The sequence below is a fragment of the Poecilia latipinna genome, unplaced genomic scaffold (genome assembly GCF_001443285.1).
Source record: "Poecilia latipinna isolate Pla-1442-1.1 unplaced genomic scaffold, P_latipinna-1.0 Scaffold1691, whole genome shotgun sequence".
Lineage (NCBI taxonomy): Eukaryota > Metazoa > Chordata > Actinopteri > Cyprinodontiformes > Poeciliidae > Poecilia > Poecilia latipinna.
The window spans coordinates 61277-81926 of NW_015114307.1; the positions used below are offsets into that span (position 1 = coordinate 61277).

General features: G+C 40.2%; 1 protein-coding gene across 1 annotated transcript in view; it reads right to left on the reverse strand.

The window, feature by feature from the left end:
* The window catches only part of tll1 (tolloid-like 1), a 65900-nt gene that overhangs the window by 7447 nt on the left and 37803 nt on the right, over nt 1-20650 (reverse strand). Inside the window, exons 15-18 of the mRNA XM_015060179.1 lie at nt 10514-10674; nt 10214-10394; nt 7034-7159; nt 2238-2365 (exon numbers count right to left, since the gene is read on the reverse strand). Of these exons, the coding sequence (XP_014915665.1) occupies nt 2238-2365; nt 7034-7159; nt 10214-10394; nt 10514-10674 (596 nt within the window). The remainder of the gene's footprint in view (nt 1-2237; nt 2366-7033; nt 7160-10213; nt 10395-10513; nt 10675-20650) is intronic.

The window sequence follows — 20650 nt, forward strand, 5'->3', positions numbered from 1 at the left end:
GGATGGATGGATGGATGGATGGATGGAACCATTATGATCATTATTTTCTACATTTGTAGTCTAGCTCAAACAAACTGCTGGACTGGATATAATTAACAACAAATGAATCTCTTTAGGTTACAAAACTTCACGTCAAATATTCAGAACAGGTGCAGAGCTGTGCCACTGTGTCACTGGTCGATGAGCCATATTTCCAGTTGCATAAGCAGAAAGGCAGATTACACAAACGAATGGGAAGTGGATGGTTAATATGAAATCCTGCATTGAGACTCACGTGTAGCTGCAGCGTCAAAGTAAAGTGGGAATGCAAGTCCTGATCTACAAACTGTGATCTATTTATGCTGAATGTGTGTTTGTGTGAGTGTAGACAATGTGTATGTGTGTGTGTGCGTTTGTGCTTACAGGAAAGCCTTTTGTGTGGTTACAATAGAATATCAATGCACTTTTAAGAGGATTATGTGAAGTGCACAGTAAAAAGCGACCATGTTCTCGACCGCTTAGACCTCTCTGCCTATAATACACACAGAACTATGCAGATGTTTTTAGGCATCCCAGTTTCTGAAAATATTTGCTTCTAAGAAGAAATCCATCATGTGTTTTAGAGGTCTTCTCCAGATTTCTGTTTTACTTTTGATTGCTTGTCCACTCATATTCAGAGCCGTTACTGATTTTAGAAGACTGTCTTTTAAGTGTTTGTTAAACCTGTTAAATCTGTCCCATACACTGAGGCGTGAAAATGTTCCACCTCTTCAGAGATGCGTCTATACAACATAGACAAGTTTCCACGGAACCAATTTTCAAACATATTGTTGCAAAGGCACCATTTCTTTTAATTTATTTAGCTGAATTTGGTAAAAAAAAAATATCCCAATATGTTTATTTATTGCAATCATTTCATTGTTCCAACATTCATCATCTGATTTTGTGCTTAAGGGCCATTTGCACACGAAAGGTTATGTGTCATGAAGTTGTTGTTGCGCTTTTGCTCAAGATTAATCATCACAGCTACATAAAAACAACATTTATTCTTACACCAAAGCAAGAGCCAAAGTGGAAAGAAATGATCACTGATTTAATTTGCTTGTTGGTTTGCGAAATTAAATAAATAATTAAATAAATAAAAAAAACTACTGAAAAGGGTTGATAAAATGTAATAAGTGCAATCTAGAAGAAGTATGACTATTTTGTTCCAAACTTTAGCTCTATAACTGCAAAATAAAGCATTAATTTTAGACATCAACCATGTTTGTCGGCACCTTAACGTCTTCACAAAGCTCTGCCTCTATTTTTGTACTGTCTACATTAACTCCAGGCCCTGACCTGATGATGGATTCTACAAAACCTTAACTTGGCAGTTTGCATCAAATCTAATTATGCATCACAGACGTTCATGTTCTGATCATGCTTTGTAACCTGCAGCTGTCCAACCTCGATGATCTTTAATCATAAAATTATCTTCTATACAAAAGGGATGAGAAACATGTTGTTTAGAAAAAGAGAAACTCAAGACCAGAAATCCTCAGTCTAACAGTGACTAACACGACTCTTCATCAAGTCATGTCACACAGATGTGCGCACCACATCTATCTTTCTGCGTGTGTGTGTGTGTGTGTAGGTGTGTGTGTGTGTGTAGGTGTGTGCGCGCGCGTGTGTGTGTGTGTGTACTTGTTTATCTATTCTTCTTAGGACCTTTTCTGGCATATTTACCAACCCTCTGAAGACCGATGGGCCGCATGGGGACCAAAGAATGGTCCTATAGCCCTGTTCAGGGTAAGAGGACAGGTTTAGAGGTATGATGTGAATTAAGTTTTAGTTAAGGTTAGCTTTAGGAATAGACTAGTAATGGTTAGGGTTAGGGAAAATAGAAGCAGTTTTCAAGTCTTAGCCATAAATGCAGTAACTAAAATGAATGGAAGTCAATGCAAAGTCCTAATGTGGGTAGAAATCCAAACTTGTGTGTGAGTGTGTGTGTGTCTACACACACAGAGGCACAAGGACACAGATGGCCTCTGCCCAAGGCCTCTTACTAACACATGCGCACGCGATTGCAGTTAACCCAAATATCTGTGCTTTCTCCTCCATCCACATTTGGTTCTCTTGAAAAGAGCGAGAACAAAGAATTCAGACATGAAAAAAAAAAAGAGAAGAAACGCCTTAAGGCCTCTTCATGCCGCATGATTCTGCAGCCAGGACGACAAGTTGTTACTAGGTCGGCTTGGTTGGGTTTGCTCACTTACGATCTTGACTCGGTGTCCTGGCGTGGCAGTGATGTCCCAGGTGCACTCCTTACGGCTGGGGTACTTGTCGGGCCAGTTGGGGCTGCTCAGGGTCCCGCTGGGGCTGTGGATCTTATGCTCGCACTCAGCTGGACACACACAGAAACACGAGAGCACACACAGGAAGGAAGGAAGTGAAAATCGTGGCTGCACAGGAAAAGGTCAGAGGAAATAGAAAGGGAACATGAAGAAGAGAAACACGAGAACCGAACGAGGGGAAAAAAGGGATTTCAAAGGAGAACATCCTGGTCACAAGTTCAGGGTGAAGTTTGAAGGAAAGCAGGCGCACATGTACAGCACAAGCTGCCTGCTGCTGCACTAAACATGGTTGATTTGGATGTTTGCGGTTCAAATCCAAGAGCTGGATTAGGAATAAAAAAAAAAATGTCAGATTGCTGAGTCAAAGACAGACTCAAACCCTGCATGTGGAGGCACTTACCAGTCACCTAGTGATGCTGTCAGTAAATCAGAGCGAGGCTGTTTCATTTGACACAAACATGATGTCCAGAAACCTAAAAGGAACTAAATATATTAAATCTGTTAACCTTTTTGTTTTTTGATTGATTGACTGATGTTATTTAAATGGAACAGTGCAGATTAATTAATGTTGTCATAAACGTAGCAAAATGCTAATTTCCATTCATAATTCCATAAACGAAAGAAGATATAAACATTCATACAATTTCACACATAACAATAAGAAATACAGCAACAACAAATAAAAACTAGATATATAGAGTCAGGACAAACTATTTTACACATAATGCCACAAACTGAAGTAAATTCATCTGGGATTTTATGTTGTAGACCAACACAATGTATCTGAAAAGTGTGGTGTGCACTGGGATTCAGATCCCTGGGTCTATACTTTTTTGACCTGCTTAGAACTTCTAGAAATGTTAGCTCTATTCTTTGCAAAATACTTCTAGGTCAGTGAGATTGCACTGTGAGCTTCAATGATCAGTAGTTTTCAAGCCTTCCACAGATTCTCATGTTTTGTTATGTCATAACTCTGGAGCTTTCTCCATCCCCCCCTTTTTCTGACTGATGAAGAACGATAATTGTTCTTCAGCAGCACGGTGTTAAAAGACGTAGTGTACCTGTGCTCCCAGTCTAATTCTGCTTCTTCTACTCAAAACATCGAGTGAAGAAAGAAAGAAAAAAAATCTCCTGATCCAATTGTTCAGGAAGCTTAACTTCTTTGTTACGTCATGGACTTTTACTGAGCAGATCACCTTTGGTTTTGACAGCACATGTATACAGGCAGAGTTTATTTATTTATTTTATTTATTTATTTATTTCGAACATGATAGCAGTATAAAATAACGCAAAAGACATATTTTTTCGTACCACAATAATCTTAACATGCTCCAAAAGGAGTAGGAAGAAGTAAGAAACTTATGAACTCCTACCCCATAAATTCATACCATGTTTTCAGATGGATCCTCAATAATAAATCAGAAAAATTAAAAGAGAATATAGGTTAATTAATTGTCTATTTTATCAGTTTTTTTCTGTGTTGTTTTTTTTTTCCATGGACTCACCAAACACACATATGTCTAAGTATATTCACTCATGCAGCCATACCCACACACACTGTTACAATGGTCTGGTTAAGAATACAACCAGATCTTTGACATGCATACGTGAAAATGTGAATCGTCTCTTCTGATGCCCTTAAGCACTAATGCAGTGCTTTATGTGTACAACTGCAGATCTGACTGCAAGGCTGCAGGGCCACACTGGTTTAGTGAACATATAAACACACATGTGCTTCATGTCGACAATCAGGACAACAATGCAACATGCAAAGCTTTGGAGTCCCCAGATGCTGGAAACGTGACACTCTTTATGAGAAACCTGGGGAGCCTCAGTGAGTCGTTCATACAGACACTGATGTAGTGTTTGTTGGTGTGCGTGTGCAAAAGTTGACTTTGAAAAGCTTTGAGGTTTTTAATTACTGTGGGAATGCTTGAGAGGTCAGTCAGTTTAAAAAATCTGGTTTGAATAACACCAATCCCTGGATGCTACATAATACTTATGGTTCTGAACCATAATAACGCTGTAATTTTCTAATTTTCCTTTGTTATGCCCTGTTGCTCTTTCATCTTTTATCACTTTTCAACCGAGTACAAATCAAGCAGAAAACTTGATACAAGATCTGAGTCTCAACTTCTTTGGATAATTTAAGGGCACGTTTGGGACAAGTGAACCCAGGCACGGTTACTGTGAAGCGGTTGTTTAAGAAAAGTTCAGATGAAGCCACAAGCCAAAGACACCAAATCTCCGGTGCGCTGGCATACATTCAAAGTAATAACAGTCGTAAAGTCTTTACAGTAAGTTCCAGGTTTTTACAAAGAAGGCCTTGTGGAGCGAGATATCTGAGACAAATCCAAATTAAATCTGAAGTGGTGGTGCGAGGCAGGCTGCTGGTTCTGTTCTAAAAGTCCAGATCAAATGAACACGATGACAGCAAAGAGGAACTTTAAATGATTCCATAAAAGGCACCTGGACTGGCTTTCTTAGAAGTTCTTAGAAGTATAATTATTATGGTTCATTTTGATCGTTATGTGTATCATCTGGGCAGAGAGATAACCTGTGATCCTTCACTCATTGATTTAGAGTGAAGACAAAGAACAATGGCTGATGACTACTGGTTGAACTCTTGAAGTTAAGGCAGTCAGATTATGAGAGATTATATCATCCATTATGGTTTCTAACTGCGAGGCCAGTGCCTTTGCACAGATTTCTACGTTACTTAAGGAGGAAATGGATCAATGTGAATCACAGTTTGAGTAAAAAAATAATGGATGCCTCTGTTAACAATCGTTAAACAGAGATTAACAAACATTAATCATGTTAATTTTGAGATTTCTGGAATAAAGAGGCGGTCAAATTTTCTTTAAAAAATTTGAAAGTTTGCGGAACAATGTTTCTAAAGCATGTATACTCCTAGATAATTTTCTATCTCCCTCTTTGAAGAGTTTTTTTTTTTTCCTCAGTAGTTATGTTTGATTTGTTGATGGGAAGCATCTCAGTGTTCTGGTGTGGAGAGCATTGTCCACACACTGATGGAACTGATGTCCTCTCAGTGTGACACAGAGCAATCAACCCTGCAGGACTCCTTCAGCTTCCTTTCTCACAGTTATTGTCTTTACAGGTTGTCTGTGAATAAAGGGTTTGCAGCAGAGAAATGGCTCAGAAAATCACAGCCAGGTGAATCCACTGATAACCAAACTACTAATACGGATAATTTGACCCCTTGATGGCTGCCAGTCAGTGTTCTAGTCTTTACCCAGACTCTGGATGACGAACTTCTGAGCCTCCTCCCTCGGGCGAATTAAAGATGAGCATGTTGTCCTTGTGGGTCATTCTCAGGTTTGTGGAATACAGCTGACTTTTTTCTGAAACGGGACTTGTTTTACACAATGGAATACTGCTCCTTTCTTTGCTGCGGTCTTGACAGATCCTTCTTGTGACTCATTGGTATTGCAAATTGTGATCCCTAGCTCAGCGAAGAACAGCCTCTTCTTGCTGAAATCTGGGAAAGCAGACCATTAAGACACAAGGGAATTTGTGCTGACTGGATCGGAGGGTTGGAGACCGCTGTGCCCTCTCCAGCTCAAAACACCAGAAATGAACTCGATTGGGTCTGCGCCATCCTCAGCTCTGTCAGTGATCTTTTATATGCAGAGGCTGCTTCTATCTGAGCACTTCTCAAGGTCGTCAAGTGAGTCCAAAGGAGAGATATTTCAAACTTTCAGCATGTTAATGGAGGAGTCAACTGCGAGTAGACATTCAATCACAGACTTCACAGAGGAGAGGCTCTTTTGTAGGGAGTCCACTGTTGTTTTCAACAAGTCTACCGAAGCTCGTAGAGGTTTTATGGAGTCTTGATGGGAACTGCCCGGTGCTTTTTGAACTCTGCAGCTAGCCGAATCATAACGACTGCTGTGGCTGCAGTTTCTTCGGATGGGTTCACTGGCAGAGACGAGTTAGCCTCGAAGGAAGCTAGCTTTCCTGTTACGCTGGTAGCCACTCATGTTGCTGGGATTTGCTAACTTATCTGTTATTCATTTTGCACAGATATCCTTTAGATCAGTGTTTGCACTGCAAGTGAGATAAAATTTGAATAAAAAGGTTAAACCTCCTTCATCTTACATCCAAACTCTGAAGTCTCCTTTGGGTCTAATTTATTTCATGAACGTGTGGGAACGACCCTTTAATCTCTCGTCCTTAGGCCTAAATTACCCATGAACATTTGATAACTATCTTTCGTTCTTTAGAGTTGGAATTTTAAACTCAAGTTTCTGCTGAGTGTAACTTCTAGTGTAAAAAGAGTTTGAGTGATTGGTATACCAAGAAAAGTATTTGTTCATGCACATTAAGAATATGTGCATGAACTAACACTAATTGCTACGTACACTATATACACTACTATATACTGTCAGTAGTGTATATAGGATGCATAAAAATTCAAATTGGGTCCGATGTGGATTAAGAACCACCAAGGGAAACTATCTATCTAGACAGAGACTCACTAAGGCAGTGAAAAAGCTAATAATGTAGCATTTACTTGAAATGTAACAGGTAAATTGTCTATATAGATCAGCTTAACATTTTCTGTTGACATTTTCAGATGTGGATCCTAGGTTTGAAATTTCTCATTTTCATGACCAAAAGTGTCATCAGCATGCACATGCATCCCGGACATTCTCACTCCGGTGTGTGAACACGTGGGTGCAAGTGGAACCCACCTTCTTTACAGTCATGTTTGTTCTCATGCAGCACAAAGCCGTGGCGACACTGACAGACGTACGAGCCCACCGTGTTGATGCACTCGTGCTGGCAGCCGCCGTTGTCCTTGCTGCATTCATCTTTGTCTGTGAGAGACACACATGCAGCACGTCACTCATGTGGAAATAACAGAGACAAAGTGGAAGGGATAAAGGGAAGTGGGAGGGGAAAGAAAACGGATGGTGAAAGAAAAAAAATGCCCCAAAGGACATGCGGGGTGTGGGGGATGAGATGGGAGGAACCAATGCAAGCAGGTCAGGTGATGTAAGGGAAGGTGACAGAAGTGGTGAAAACATGAACATGCACAGACAGAACATTATTTGGCTTTCAAGCAAACATTTCAACATAAGGCACAAAATTTAAAACAAAAGGACAGATCCCAGCTTTAAACATTTCATGTAGCCCAAAATATGACTAAAATAACTCTCTAAAACTTTACAAAATAAATAATGAAAAGACTAATACAAGTACATCTGAAAAAAAAGTGAATATTGTGTAAACGTACAATGCTTCCTGCGAGTCAACTCATGATTTTACAAGGATTCATTACATAGAGTTAAATATTTCAAGCTTTTATTTTTATTTTTTGCAGTTTCAAAGACTGAAGAAAATTAGAATATCACATTAGGATTTCTTCTAATGCCTTGCATATTTTAGATGTGTCTCTGCTCCAGCACACAAGCGTGTATGATCCTTTTTCCATATTGCAGTAATTACACTATGAAATTGCTCACATGCGGTTTTGTAGATGTGTGTGAGCTGTCAAACCGAACCAGTGTCAACCTCCCAGTGAGTGAAAATAAAAGCGGTGAACAGTTCATTGGATCTGTTTCTAACATATATACATGAACATTTGTTGTACATATTTTTTTCTAAATATTTAACTGAAATATTTGGAAACCTTTGGACTCTGCAGACTTTTAAACAGAAACCAAAACCAGAGTTGTAGTGCTGTTAACCTCTTGACCGCCTTGCTGACGACAAAGCCGTTCAGAGGAACTGGAGTCTGCAGGGAGCAGAGGGTGGAAGATCTGATCTGCGTGGAGCTGCCATGTTGACAGATGCACAGGATAACCCCACGACTAAAATAACAAGTGTTGTGATGTTTTCATGCCTGGAAGCAAGACTCCCTACAAAGAGGTGTAAGATTAGACACAGATGATGACTCTTAACCCAACTCAGCTAGATCTGATTTTAATGAAACCACTAAATCCTAGTCTGTGTGTGTGTGTGTGTGTGTGTGTGTGTGTGTGCATGTGCACGTGTGTTTGTGTCTGATGTGGTATTACAGTTTCTATTGTGGGCTCAGTCACACCCTATCACTGACTAAGAAGCTTTGCAGCCGATGTTGCACGGCGCTCATTGTAGCCGTCTTCAGGTCAAGCACAAAATGTCCGCATGCACACATGGATTAGTGGTGTTTGGGAGGCAGAGGGGACCTCCCTAAAGCCGCTGGCTGTTTGCCAACCAAAACGTATCCCTGGAAGGTGCAAATAAGAGTGGGCTATCTGTTCACCAGGAACTTCTCCACAGTGCCAAGTTGCAAATTCTAGAGGCTCTGCAGGCAGTTGGAGTTTTAAAAGTTTATCTGCGAGGGAGCGTGAACCAACATCTCATAAAGAGGATGGTCAGGGTTGGACACAGGGAGGTCTATAGAAAGAAGGTGGTGCCTTTTATTTATTTATTTTTTTTACAATGCAAAGTGTGAGGCTTATTTCTGAATTTAAAAAACTATATTACCAGTGCCCCACATTTTTGCAAGTTTGTCTTACAAGACTCTCCCTTACTCCCTAAAAACACGTGAAGTGGTGTGGCGTGGCGTGACGAGGCGTGACATAGTGTGGCGTGACATAGTGTGGCGTGGCGTGGCGTGGCGCGCCCCACCATGCGTGGCTCTTTCCTTCAGACTAGCAGCAGCAATTAGCAGACAGTGCTAACTGCTGGTGGAACTGCGAGTCTGCTGAGCTCATCATACAAACTACATCTCAGTGCAACGCTCCTAAGAGCAGTTGTAACGGTTGTTGTGGTGACTTCCTGAAGGCAGAGTGTTGGAAAGAGCAGGAGCTTCTTAAGGAGACAGAGGCTCAATTTCAAGGCATTAAATTGCGCAGTCGAATTTCCTTTAAGCTATGTGTCACATATACAGCAATTTATAACAGCTGAAGATTGTGCTATAAAACTACAAGCCTGGAAAATACATAACACCAGCATGTCACTGAATCAGACTTGAGAACTTTTAGTTTGGAGGTAAAAGCACTCAGTCAGAAAAATTCAGTCAATTTCAAAGCTTTCTGTAGCAAGTTTTAGGTTAAAGCAGCAGAGTGAATGAAACCTTTCTTACCGAGCTCAGTCCAAGCAAAAGAGACAGAAAGAAGCAGCAAGTAGCACAAATAAAAAGGTTTGTCCTGTTTAAACCTCAGACATTTGCTGTGGTGTGCTCCTGACAGTTGAAGTGAGCATGAGCACCATGGTGAGGACCCAAGAGCTGTCTGAGGCATTTCAGGTGGAAAACTGAAGCAGATTATGAGTCTAGTGAGGGATTTAAAAAGGTCCTTAAAGAATTTATGACCAGATGTTCCACTGAATGAAATCAGTCTAGGAGAGGAGAACGTTCAGAGCTGCTGCCGGAGTGCCTTGGTCTGGCCTCCCAATGTTAACGGGTGGAATGATTTCATGCTGATAACACCAGGTTATAAAACATATCTTTAGGAAGTTGTTTATATTTTTTCAACTGAATTAGGATTATTTTGCACTGCTGAATCAAAAAAATGACATCTATTTTTTTCAATCAGGTCAGGTTTTTATTCTAATTTGATTTAGAGAGTGACATTATCAGTTCATTTCTGTTAATATTTCTAATCCAAAAAAGGTTTTAGGAAAAAACAATTGTTTTCTAACAGAGTTTATAAAATAAATGTTACTTTTGTAAATTGAATATGCACTGATAAGGGTAAGTACATGTGAATTGAACACTTCGTCTTCATTATGTAAAATTCTCCGTCTCTTTTCTGTCCTGATGGAATCTCTCCTCCTTCTCATCACTCATTGATCAGATTCTCAGGAAACCGATACATAAGTGAGAACAAGTCCTGCATTTTGATGCTCAATCTGCCAAAGACACACTCGTGCTCAAGTTTTACCTGAAAAGAAGTGAGCTTTGAAGCCTTTCTTGGAAACCGTGTTGTCCGACTTGAACTCAATCCTCATGTTGTTGTACTGAGAGGTGATGACCTCTGGGACCTCTGTGCCGCAGTATTTCCCGTGCAGCTTAGAGTCGGACGAGAGGCCGCTCCGCACCTCCACGTAATCATATTTACAAACCTAAACACACACGAGGATCGCGTTAGGGTCTTAAAGCGCTGATGAAGAAGGAATCGTTAACGTGTTGCTAAAAGCCCTGCGGCCGGCCGAGCTGCACGCTAACACCCGGACATGGTTACCTCGTTGCCCTCCAGCTCGAAAGCCTCAAACTGCATGGAAATGCGGTACTGAGTGGGGGCCACCACCTGCCACACACAGTTCTTGTTGGGTGGATATTCCTTAGGCCAACCAGGAGTGCTGATGGTTCCATTCAGCTTGGACAGAAGACCGCCACAGGCAGCTGAAAACACACAGATGTAAACAAGTCAGGCCCAGCAACGAGCAACATGGTTGTACATGAAACGCACTGAGGGTATACTGACGTTACAGTGATTTCCCCTGTTTAGTCCAGTTAGATTTTTCTACATTTAATCCCAAGAACAAAGCAAACAAGTCAAAGTTAACACCATCATCCCACAATAACTGATCCAGAAGCTGGAGAGGTTGGGCTTGTACACGTCTCTCTGTGATTGGCTACTGGACCACAAGCAGTCCGGCTTGGCAGCACTACATCCAGTACCACCACACTGAGCATGGGGGTACCCCAAGGGTGTGTGCTCAGTCCTCTGATGTTCATGACTGCACATCCCAGCACAGCAGCAACCTCTATCAGGTTTGCAGTTGACACAATTATGGTGGGCCTGGTCAAAAACAGAGACAGACTACAGGAAAGAGGCGACTCAGCTGCCATGTTGGTCACTGGAACAGCAGGATTTAATCTCAATCAGAGCTGCCTCTCTTTTTCCTTTTCCTTCCTTCAAACATCAAATTTCACCTTCTATACTGCCTCAAAAAAACTGGGGGGATTTTTTTTCTTTTCCTTTTTAAAAGATAAATCATAACATTTGTGCTTAGAGTTGCTAAAAATGACCCGTACTATAAAGTTTCTAGTTTTATTGTCATTAACAGGTAGAATTCAAACAATGAATGCAATTGATTTGTGACTAAGTTTTAACATACAGGTGGCTCAAAATTATTCATACCCCTGGCAGGCTTAGGTTTACAGTACCTTTTGATTTTAAAAACAATAAGTTGCTCTCTGTGGCTGAAGAGATGTTTGTGAATGCAAAAATACTGAATGAATTTACAAGGAAAACTAACAAAAGAAGTTAAGAGAGAAAGCTCAAAGGTAAGACAAATCCTCTGGAGAACGACAGAAAACACCAGGAAGCAGCTCACTAAAAATCATCATGATGTTCGCTTAAACTTTGCCAAAAAAACCCCCAATAAAAAGTCATAACAGCATTTCTTCCTTCTGTTTCAAAATGGCAGGAAGAAAACAAGATGGAGGGGTGGTTAGAGACTGACACCTGACCCGAAGCAGAACGCATCGTCTGTTCAGCTCCATGGTAGCTGTGTGCTGCTTCAGACTGGAATGATTCCCAACAGCCTCGGTCTCCAGTGTTTACTGATGATGTGACAGAAGATGTAAACGGCTAAAAGAATTCAGAAGTGGACGCTCGCAGCCACTTCAGACTGCGCTGTATAAAACTTTTTATAGTCTTTCAATGTGAAGAAAAAAAAAAAAACAAACGTGAAGAAAAAAAAAACACTTCACAAATCACATTCAACCTTCCATAGAAGAACAACCTGCAAAAACAAACTAGTGAAGAAAATTTCCAATGGAAATTCAATCAACTTGCATTTCTAGTGTCTACCACAGGCAGAAGCCGAGAGAGCTTGATGTTTTCACTGGTTATCTGTCTCATGTAAAACTGTCATGGCATGGTGACGTTTTAATATATATATGTAAAAGAACAATTTCTTAAATAAAAGTTACGTACTGCCACTTTAACCGTTTCTGTGCAGTTTAAATGTGTGTCAAAGGCACATATGTGTAGCACAAAATGAAGAACATTCAACGGATTGCAAATTAAATTTGAAAGCTTTTTACTTTAAGCTAAGTTGGTCAGAGTACATGCGTACAAAGAAAGAAAGTGTCATTATCAAATCATCAAGTTTGACAGGAGTCATATTAAATGTTGTTTTGACTGACTCTGTTTAACCAATTCCTTATAATACGTTGTCACTTTAAGTACTTTAAACATGCAAATATAATCCTGAAAGAAAGTTTTCCCAGAAGTAATTATACAGCTGAAATATTTAAAATGCACCATTTTCTCTGTTGAATGATATTTGTTTGGTTCTTTTAGCAGATGGTCTACATCGTGGGAATAAAAGCCCTTTTCCCTGTTTGATTTGTCTTGCGTGTTTTTTCCTGTTGATGGAAGCTGTTTGGATGTTTCTGAGTCAAACTGGCATAAAACACAAAACACTGTGAACAAGAATGAACATTCTCAGTCCCTCATACACACACACCACCCACACACACGCACGCACATTTTATGTTTTTCTAACTTCAAAGGACTTTGCAGTGACTTCCATTCATTTTTCATTCATCTCCACAGCCTAACTGCCTGACTCTGACTCGTACCCCAAACTGAACCATTATCAGTACATGCTTGACTCTAAACCTAACATAAACTCAATTCACATCATAAAAGTCCTAAACATAACCCCCAAAACTAGCAATGGGTCCTCACAACATAATATTTGTTGGAAAAATGAGCCTTATGATCTTAGAAATGCTGAAACACACACTCATTGTTACCTTCACAGCTCTTCTTGTCAGGAGCCAGTTCGTAGCCAGGGTCACAGGCACACTTGAAGCTGCCAAGAGTGTTTACACACCTCTGCTCGCATCCACCATTGTCTGGCTTGGCACACTCATCTTCCTCTGGAACACACATGAGTCAAAATTCATGTGAAAAGCCTTGGAGAGAAAAGCCACACGGGAAAAAACAACTAACAGGTACAGCGAGAAAAGAAGTTTCACCGTAAATTCATTAAATACAGCAAGACTTGTGTTGGCATTATTGATGAGTACTTTTAAAGGACAATAAATAAATACATTAAAAGAAATTGAAGAGAAAAACACTCACTGACCGCCTTTATTGAGCTCCCTCACCTTTGAAGAAGTTGGCAGCAAAGCCAGCCTTGTTCACCGTCCCGTCAGAGACAAACTTCATCCACAGAGTGTGAGAGGTGGAGCGAACGTCTTCAGGTTTGTCGTAGCCACAGAAACGGCCAATCAGCGGGCTCGTTTCAAGCGGGCCGTCCCGAACCTCCAGGTAGTCATAGGCGCAGCTGTCGTGCCTCTCGATCTACAACAGTCACAGTCACACGCACACACACACACACGTGTTCAGTGAGACTCTTGGAGTGTCACAGTCATCATCAGTGCCCCGTTTAACCGTTGTGCATGCGAGGACTGAGGCAAACGTAGAGGTCTATGGAAAATGATACAGGTTTTATGTGTGTGGGGTCAGTTGGACCCCATTTCGACATACAAGGGTTAATAGCTGATATGGCTCAAACTTCCTACCTTATTTGCTTTATATAGATTAATCATTGCTGTTAAATGTAAAAAATACTTGCAGTTTTTATGATTGGAAGGGAGAAAAACCAAGGAGTGTCTGTAAAAGAACTGCTGAGAGCATTTATGTAAAATGACCAACTCTGAAGTAAAAGGTGCCACATAATTATTCTCCACAGTTAGCCCAATCCTGACAGCAAATAACAATCTGTAGTTTTCTACACCTGTAAGGAGTGAAGTGTAACACATTGCACTTCAGTCCTTATAGATGTAGGAGTGAAGTGCAATGTGTTTCACAGTTTCACACTGTGTCACTCGTTACGCTGCAGCATGTCTCAGAAAGCCAAAGTATCTTTTCTAGCCAAGTTTTCCCACTTTTCTTTTCAAAGTTAAATTCAATTTTCACATTACTGGCTGCATTTCCTCTATTCATACAATTGCGCAAATTGAAATGATGAAGATACATTTACTTAATGGAAACATGCTAATTTTGAAAAAGCTCACTTAAACAGCTTCAGTTGTATTGAAATTGATGTATTTCACAAAACTACAATGGCAACACTTTTTTCACATTACAAGTGATCAACAGCCGGATGTTGCTACTGGAGAAAATAATGAAGAAGACGACAGGAAGTGGTAGGAGGATGGTGGTTTTGTTTTTGTTTTTTCCAGACAATGTGCAGCTGGCTTCTCCAGAGCTCTCACAGCATCACAGTTCATAAAAAGTTGTGCCATTCCAACGTGTTGAAGTCAAAACTCTTCTGTAAAATCTCCAATTACAGTTTTCCCAAAACACCGCATACAAGGCGGGGCTTGTTGCTCCAACTCCTGAATAAGACGTCACTGTTTCCTCTCATGGATGATAGATGATGAGCACCAGCATCATGACTGACTTATGATATGTATTGTGTAACTGTGATTTTCAATGACTTATCGTGTGACTTAGCTTATTAACATGTGATTTTGATTTCATTTCTTATTTAATGGAAGCACCAAGATTTGCTCACATTTGTAATGGAAACAGCTACTGACACAATCAGGACTTTACAAGTGGATCTACCCTAAAGCAAACAAGTGTGGGAGGGGCTTGTTTCAAACTAAATATGGCTGCAGGAAAGTCAGGACTACACAGCTAATTCCTATGTGATGTACTGATGAACACTTGTGGACACAAATTTCTCCTTGAGCATTTGTCCATACAATTATTGAAAGTGGTTTAAACAAAGACTAGGTTTTCACATTTTAATGAAGAAAGAACACCGACTTTTGCACATTCACAGCTGTTGTTTGTAAAGCAGAGGAAGTAATTGATGCAACAGAGCAGAGCAGCACACAGCAACAAATATGGAGAGAATAATCTGAACTATGGGATTAAACACCAGATTCACACACAGCATCCGCTGGAACCTTTACTACCTTTCTAGCAACAATACGAGCGTGAAATTTGACCCAGACTTTCCGAGCTCATGCACACAGTGACACACACACACACTTGGAAACATACAAATACACACACACACACACACACAGAGATAGAGAGAGTGGGTCACCTCGAAGGCCTGGAAGCTAAGTCCAACATTGTATCCCTCAGACACAGTGATCCTCCACACACACTCTTTGGAGGGCCTGTAGTCATCAGGGTAGTTGGGAGACTGAATTTGCCCAGAGTCCTTGGTAATTTCCCCTCCACAGATGGCTGAACAGAAAAACAGAGAATCACAGCAGGCAGAGATGGACAGGATGAGTTAGCATCAACCGTTGCTGATTGCAGAGACCTGAAACATTCTCTCTGCACCATGAGTAATGGAGCTAATCTCAAAAATCAGGCATGTTTAATCATCAGACATAAGCCTATGCTGCATACGAATGCATATGCATGTTAACCAGCAATTTGTCCGAGTGATTTATTAATTTATAGGAGCTGCTACCTTCATAAACAGCAGCAAAGCCTTTGCCCACCCAGTTGCTGCTGCTGCGAAACTCGATCCACATCCTGCTGTCGGCTGAGATTAAGACATCAGGGATTTTGTCTCCACAAAACCTGCCTGAGAATCACAAACAGAAAATGAAAATCAACAAAATCACTTTAAGAACTGATTATAAGAAGTATTTCCCTTATAAGCCCAATTTAACTTAAATTATCTTCACTCTGCCAGGCCAATAACTAAAAAAAATCAAAATATTTTCTCCTGGACATGTCCCTTCATCCAGCAGTGTGTTATCAGTTCTACCTTCTTTTCTGCTCTGTATCTACCTCAATAACTTCCTTTTTGCCAATCCCTATGACATTTCTCAACTTTCAATTTTCTTTATCAAAATTATTTAATTTTATTTCTTTCAGCGTCCTTCATGAAATAAAAATGTGGAAAATCTTGACAATGATATATTTTCATAAATGTCTGCTGATTTATATTGATATATGCTGTGACGTGCAGCCACTTCAGATGTTCCATGAACTGCCTATGAGGAAGTAATCATTATTAGACAGTCCTTATGCTCAAAACACATCGGATCTATTTTGGCCTCCAATCCAGCGGAAAACCAAGTCAAATGAAACACGTTAAGGTCGCAGAATCTCTACGACTCGGTCTCTGACTCTCTGACCAAGACGGACCTGAGGTCTGTTTAGGTTGGAGCGACACAGCAGTTTGATGAGACAGAAAGTGAGCCACAGTGGCAAAGTAAAACATATCCGCTTTGGGGGGAAATATAAACTAAATAAACACTGTACTCACCAAAAAAAGTAGGGTATTTACTATGGTAGGACCTCCAAAGTCAAACAGCTTTAGAGGGGCAGTATTATGAAAAATGTACTTTTATAATCTTTGCAGTGTTATAATGTAATTCCCACATCAAAAGCATACCTATAGTGTTGCTTTGATTCTTTCATTCATGTTTGAGAAATCCTTTAATCTCCCGAGGCAACCATTCAGCTGTGCAAAACACCTGGGGAGAAGCTCCAAGCTTAGGAACTTATAGCTCACTGAGAGGCCCTCCCTGTGACTCCCCCCCCTCAGCTCCTTCAGACTAGCCAGCTCCAATTAGCAAACACCTGGTGGAACTGTACATCAGCTGAGCTCATTATAGGAGTTACTTCTCAGTGCAACGCTGGTAGAAACGTTGTTAAAGGGTCAATAGAGGATTCATGTTGTGACAACTTCCTGAAGGCGGAGTTTTAGAACGAGTAGGAGTTTCTTAAAGAGACAGAGACCCAATTTCAAGGCACTAAATTACAAAGTCAAATTTGTTTTAAGTCATATTTGATATATATATAGAATTTTTATAACAATTGAAGTTAACATAGTTACTCGACTGTGCCATAAAATGCCACTATATCTCCAGAAAATACATCATAATGTCTCTTTAAGCAGTTTACACTGGCAAGGATTTCTGGTACACACTCTCACATGAATACTTGATCTTGCTAGTCTGGCGTTGCATTGACAAACAGTCGAGTTGGAGCCTGTGTGTTGTTTAAAAATCTGGTCAAAAACTAGAAAGTCAGATGAAAGCGCTGTGTTTTTGGCTGTAAAGTCTTCAGGAGCTGAGACAAATTTCATAACATCTGGAAGAAATTGGATCTTTCATACAGATCTTACCAAGCAGCGGAGCCTTCCTCCAGTATCCATCCCGGACCTCGATGTAATCATACCAGCACAGACTGCTTTTATACAGGTCCATAGTGGTGAAGTTGAGAACAATCTGGAGGATCAAATGAAAGATCCTTTAGTTACTGTGGACGTTAGCATCAGTGACAGAGCAGTGAAAGAAGACAGCATCAATCTGTCATCACACTCTAATTTTTACTGTGTTTTGGTGTGTGTGTGTGTGTGTGCATGTGTGTGTGCGTGTGCATGTGGGTGTGCACCTTTTCTCCAGGAGTGACAGATATTCTCCAGACACAGTGAGTGTATGAGGGGTATCCGTTGGGGTAACCAGGTGAGGAGAAGTTACCGGTTGATTCCTGGAGGGTTTCTCCGCAAGCTGCAACACACCCAGAAGGAAGCTGAGCGTCAGCGACTGGGTTGTTCGTGTTCTGAATTCAACATTCCTCTGTAAAACGGTAATCTACTGGATGTGAACATATACTATATGCGTCTTGTAATTTGTCACTCTGTGGACATCTGACAAATGTAAAACAGCTGAGTTGGGCATTCTGGGCAAATGATCTGACCATTGTTGGTTTTCATTCGGAGCATAACGCTGCTGCTGTCTCTCAAAAGGAAGTTAGCCAAACGTGCCCCTCCTGTCCCATCGTGCATGCTGTCTTTTTCCCCCACAATGCCCTGGGGTTCAGTTCATCTGTCAGTGGATATGGTAGCGCCCTAGAATGACCTTATGAGGTTCAAGTTGTATCTGTTTCCAGCTGGGATACATTAATACATTCTCAGTATAATATCGATTTATAGCTTCCACTGAGACACACTGAACTTGCTATTTATGGGCCACATAATATTCAGGAGAAATCAACACAGAAATCACCAATTCATGCACAAAACACAATAAAGATACAGTTTATCATTTAGTACTGCATCATTAGCTGTGTTTCTATTACAAATGTGCGCAAAACTGTCAATATTCCGCTAATGTAAAAAAAAACACTATTTCTCAATATGTAGTGTTTCAATTAAATAAGAAACACAAGTAAAATCACATGTAAATAAGTTTATTCCCAAGACAAGTTGTTAAAAATCATGCTGTGACATCATCCTCCAACTACTTCCTGTTATCGTCTTCTTTGTGGTTTTTGCCAGTGGCAACATGCGGTTGTTGGTCATGTGACTTGTGTGATGTGAAAAAAATGTGTTTCCAATGCAGGTTTGCGAAAAAAAACCTATTTCAATATGGTCAAAAAAAACCCTAACAAAAACACATCATCCTACCACCAAAACTTTTCTTTTTACAAACAGAATTTTTTTTTTCCGAAATTGCAGTGTTTCCATTGAGCAAATTTATTTTCTAAATGTCAAGTTGTGCATTTATATGATAAATGAAAGCACAGCTGTTTTTTATAAAGTGTCTGTGTGTGTGTGTGTGTGTGTGTGTGTGGGTGTGTGTGCGTGCGTGTGTGTGGACTGAGAGCTTCGGTACCATTTACAAACAGCATTTACAGTGTTGCACCCCAACTCAGTGAGCAGCTCCAGATCATGTCAGGAACTCCTCACCAGGGAGCAGAATGACGCCAGATCTGTACGGGTGTGCTCAAGAACTGAATGTATGAATAAGCCTGCGTGCATGCATGTGTGTGTGTGTGTGTGTGTGTGTGTGTGCGTGTGTGTGCGTGTGTGTGTGTGTGTGTGTGTGGGTGTATGTGTTAGAGACGTGTGAAGACGAATTGGAAAGGTCATGTGGAAAAACATATTGCTACATTCCACCTCTGTGCCTCAGAGACAGGAGAATTTTGTGTTAAAGGTGCAACAGATTAATAAGGGCCATTATCTTTAGCTTTCTAGCTGAAAACAATAAACATGTTCATAAACCCAAACACGCAGTAACATCATAAACGCATCAATACCTGGACATCTATACAGCTTCCTTGCCTGTGCGATGTCTCCCTTGCTGAGCCTGGTTCTCTGGCCGATAGCCGGCCGGACTCCGTTCTCATCCCTGGATGGAAGTATTGTGTCGAGGAACATCCCACTGCAGGGAAGAAAGCGAACGTTCGATTTTCCACCACAGAACATAAATGTGTCATCAGGACAGTAAAATACAAGGTGTCCTGGTCAAAATAAATCCTCTAATTTCAGAAACTGGGAACATTTATTGGAATCCATATCAGTGCAGCGGCACTTCGTTCATTAGAGTCTAACTTCAACATAACACTGTTTTTTGCAGGGAATTAAATCATATAGAGCCCAGAATTATTCATACTACTGACCCATTTAGATTTCAAAATGTTATATATATATTTTTTTATTTCTAATAAGAAATTTTAAAAGATTATAAAACAACATAAAGTTTTGGGGAAAAAATATTTTTAAGGATTTAATTTTCATTTTAGGAAAAAAGAGCATTTCTACAAAAAAAAAAAAAAATCTGTCTTAAATCTGCAGCATGTAACTTTTACAAAAAAAAGGCTTTTTACATATTTGTTCAAATTATCATTTTGCTGTGGCAATGGCAGTTTTAAAAAAAATTAAAAAAAAAAAAAAAAAAAAGTTTTTTGTAAAAGTTGCATACTGCTGCAAAAACAAACCATGGAGCTGCCAAGACGCTGGAGCTGTTACCGTGAGAAGGTGTTCCTGGCATAGTGCATGATGCTGTCGAAGTCGTACGCTTCTCCAAGAGAGTTCACCTCTCCTGGCTCCATCTTCAAGAAATTATATTCCTGACCTGCACANAGTGTTTACTGATGATGTGACAGAAGATGTAAACGGCTAAAAGAATTCAGAAGTGGACGCTCGCAGCCACTTCAGACTGCGCTGTATAAAACTTTTTATAGTCTTTCAATGTGAAGAAAAAAAAAAAACAAACGTGAAGAAAAAAAAAACACTTCACAAATCACATTCAACCTTCCATAGAAGAACAACCTGCAAAAACAAACTAGTGAAGAAAATTTCCAATGGAAATTCAATCAACTTGCATTTCTAGTGTCTACCACAGGCAGAAGCCGAGAGAGCTTGATGTTTTCACTGGTTATCTGTCTCATGTAAAACTGTCATGGCATGGTGACGTTTTAATATATATATGTAAAAGAACAATTTCTTAAATAAAAGTTACGTACTGCCACTTTAACCGTTTCTGTGCAGTTTAAATGTGTGTCAAAGGCACATATGTGTAGCACAAAATGAAGAACATTCAACGGATTGCAAATTAAATTTGAAAGCTTTTTACTTTAAGC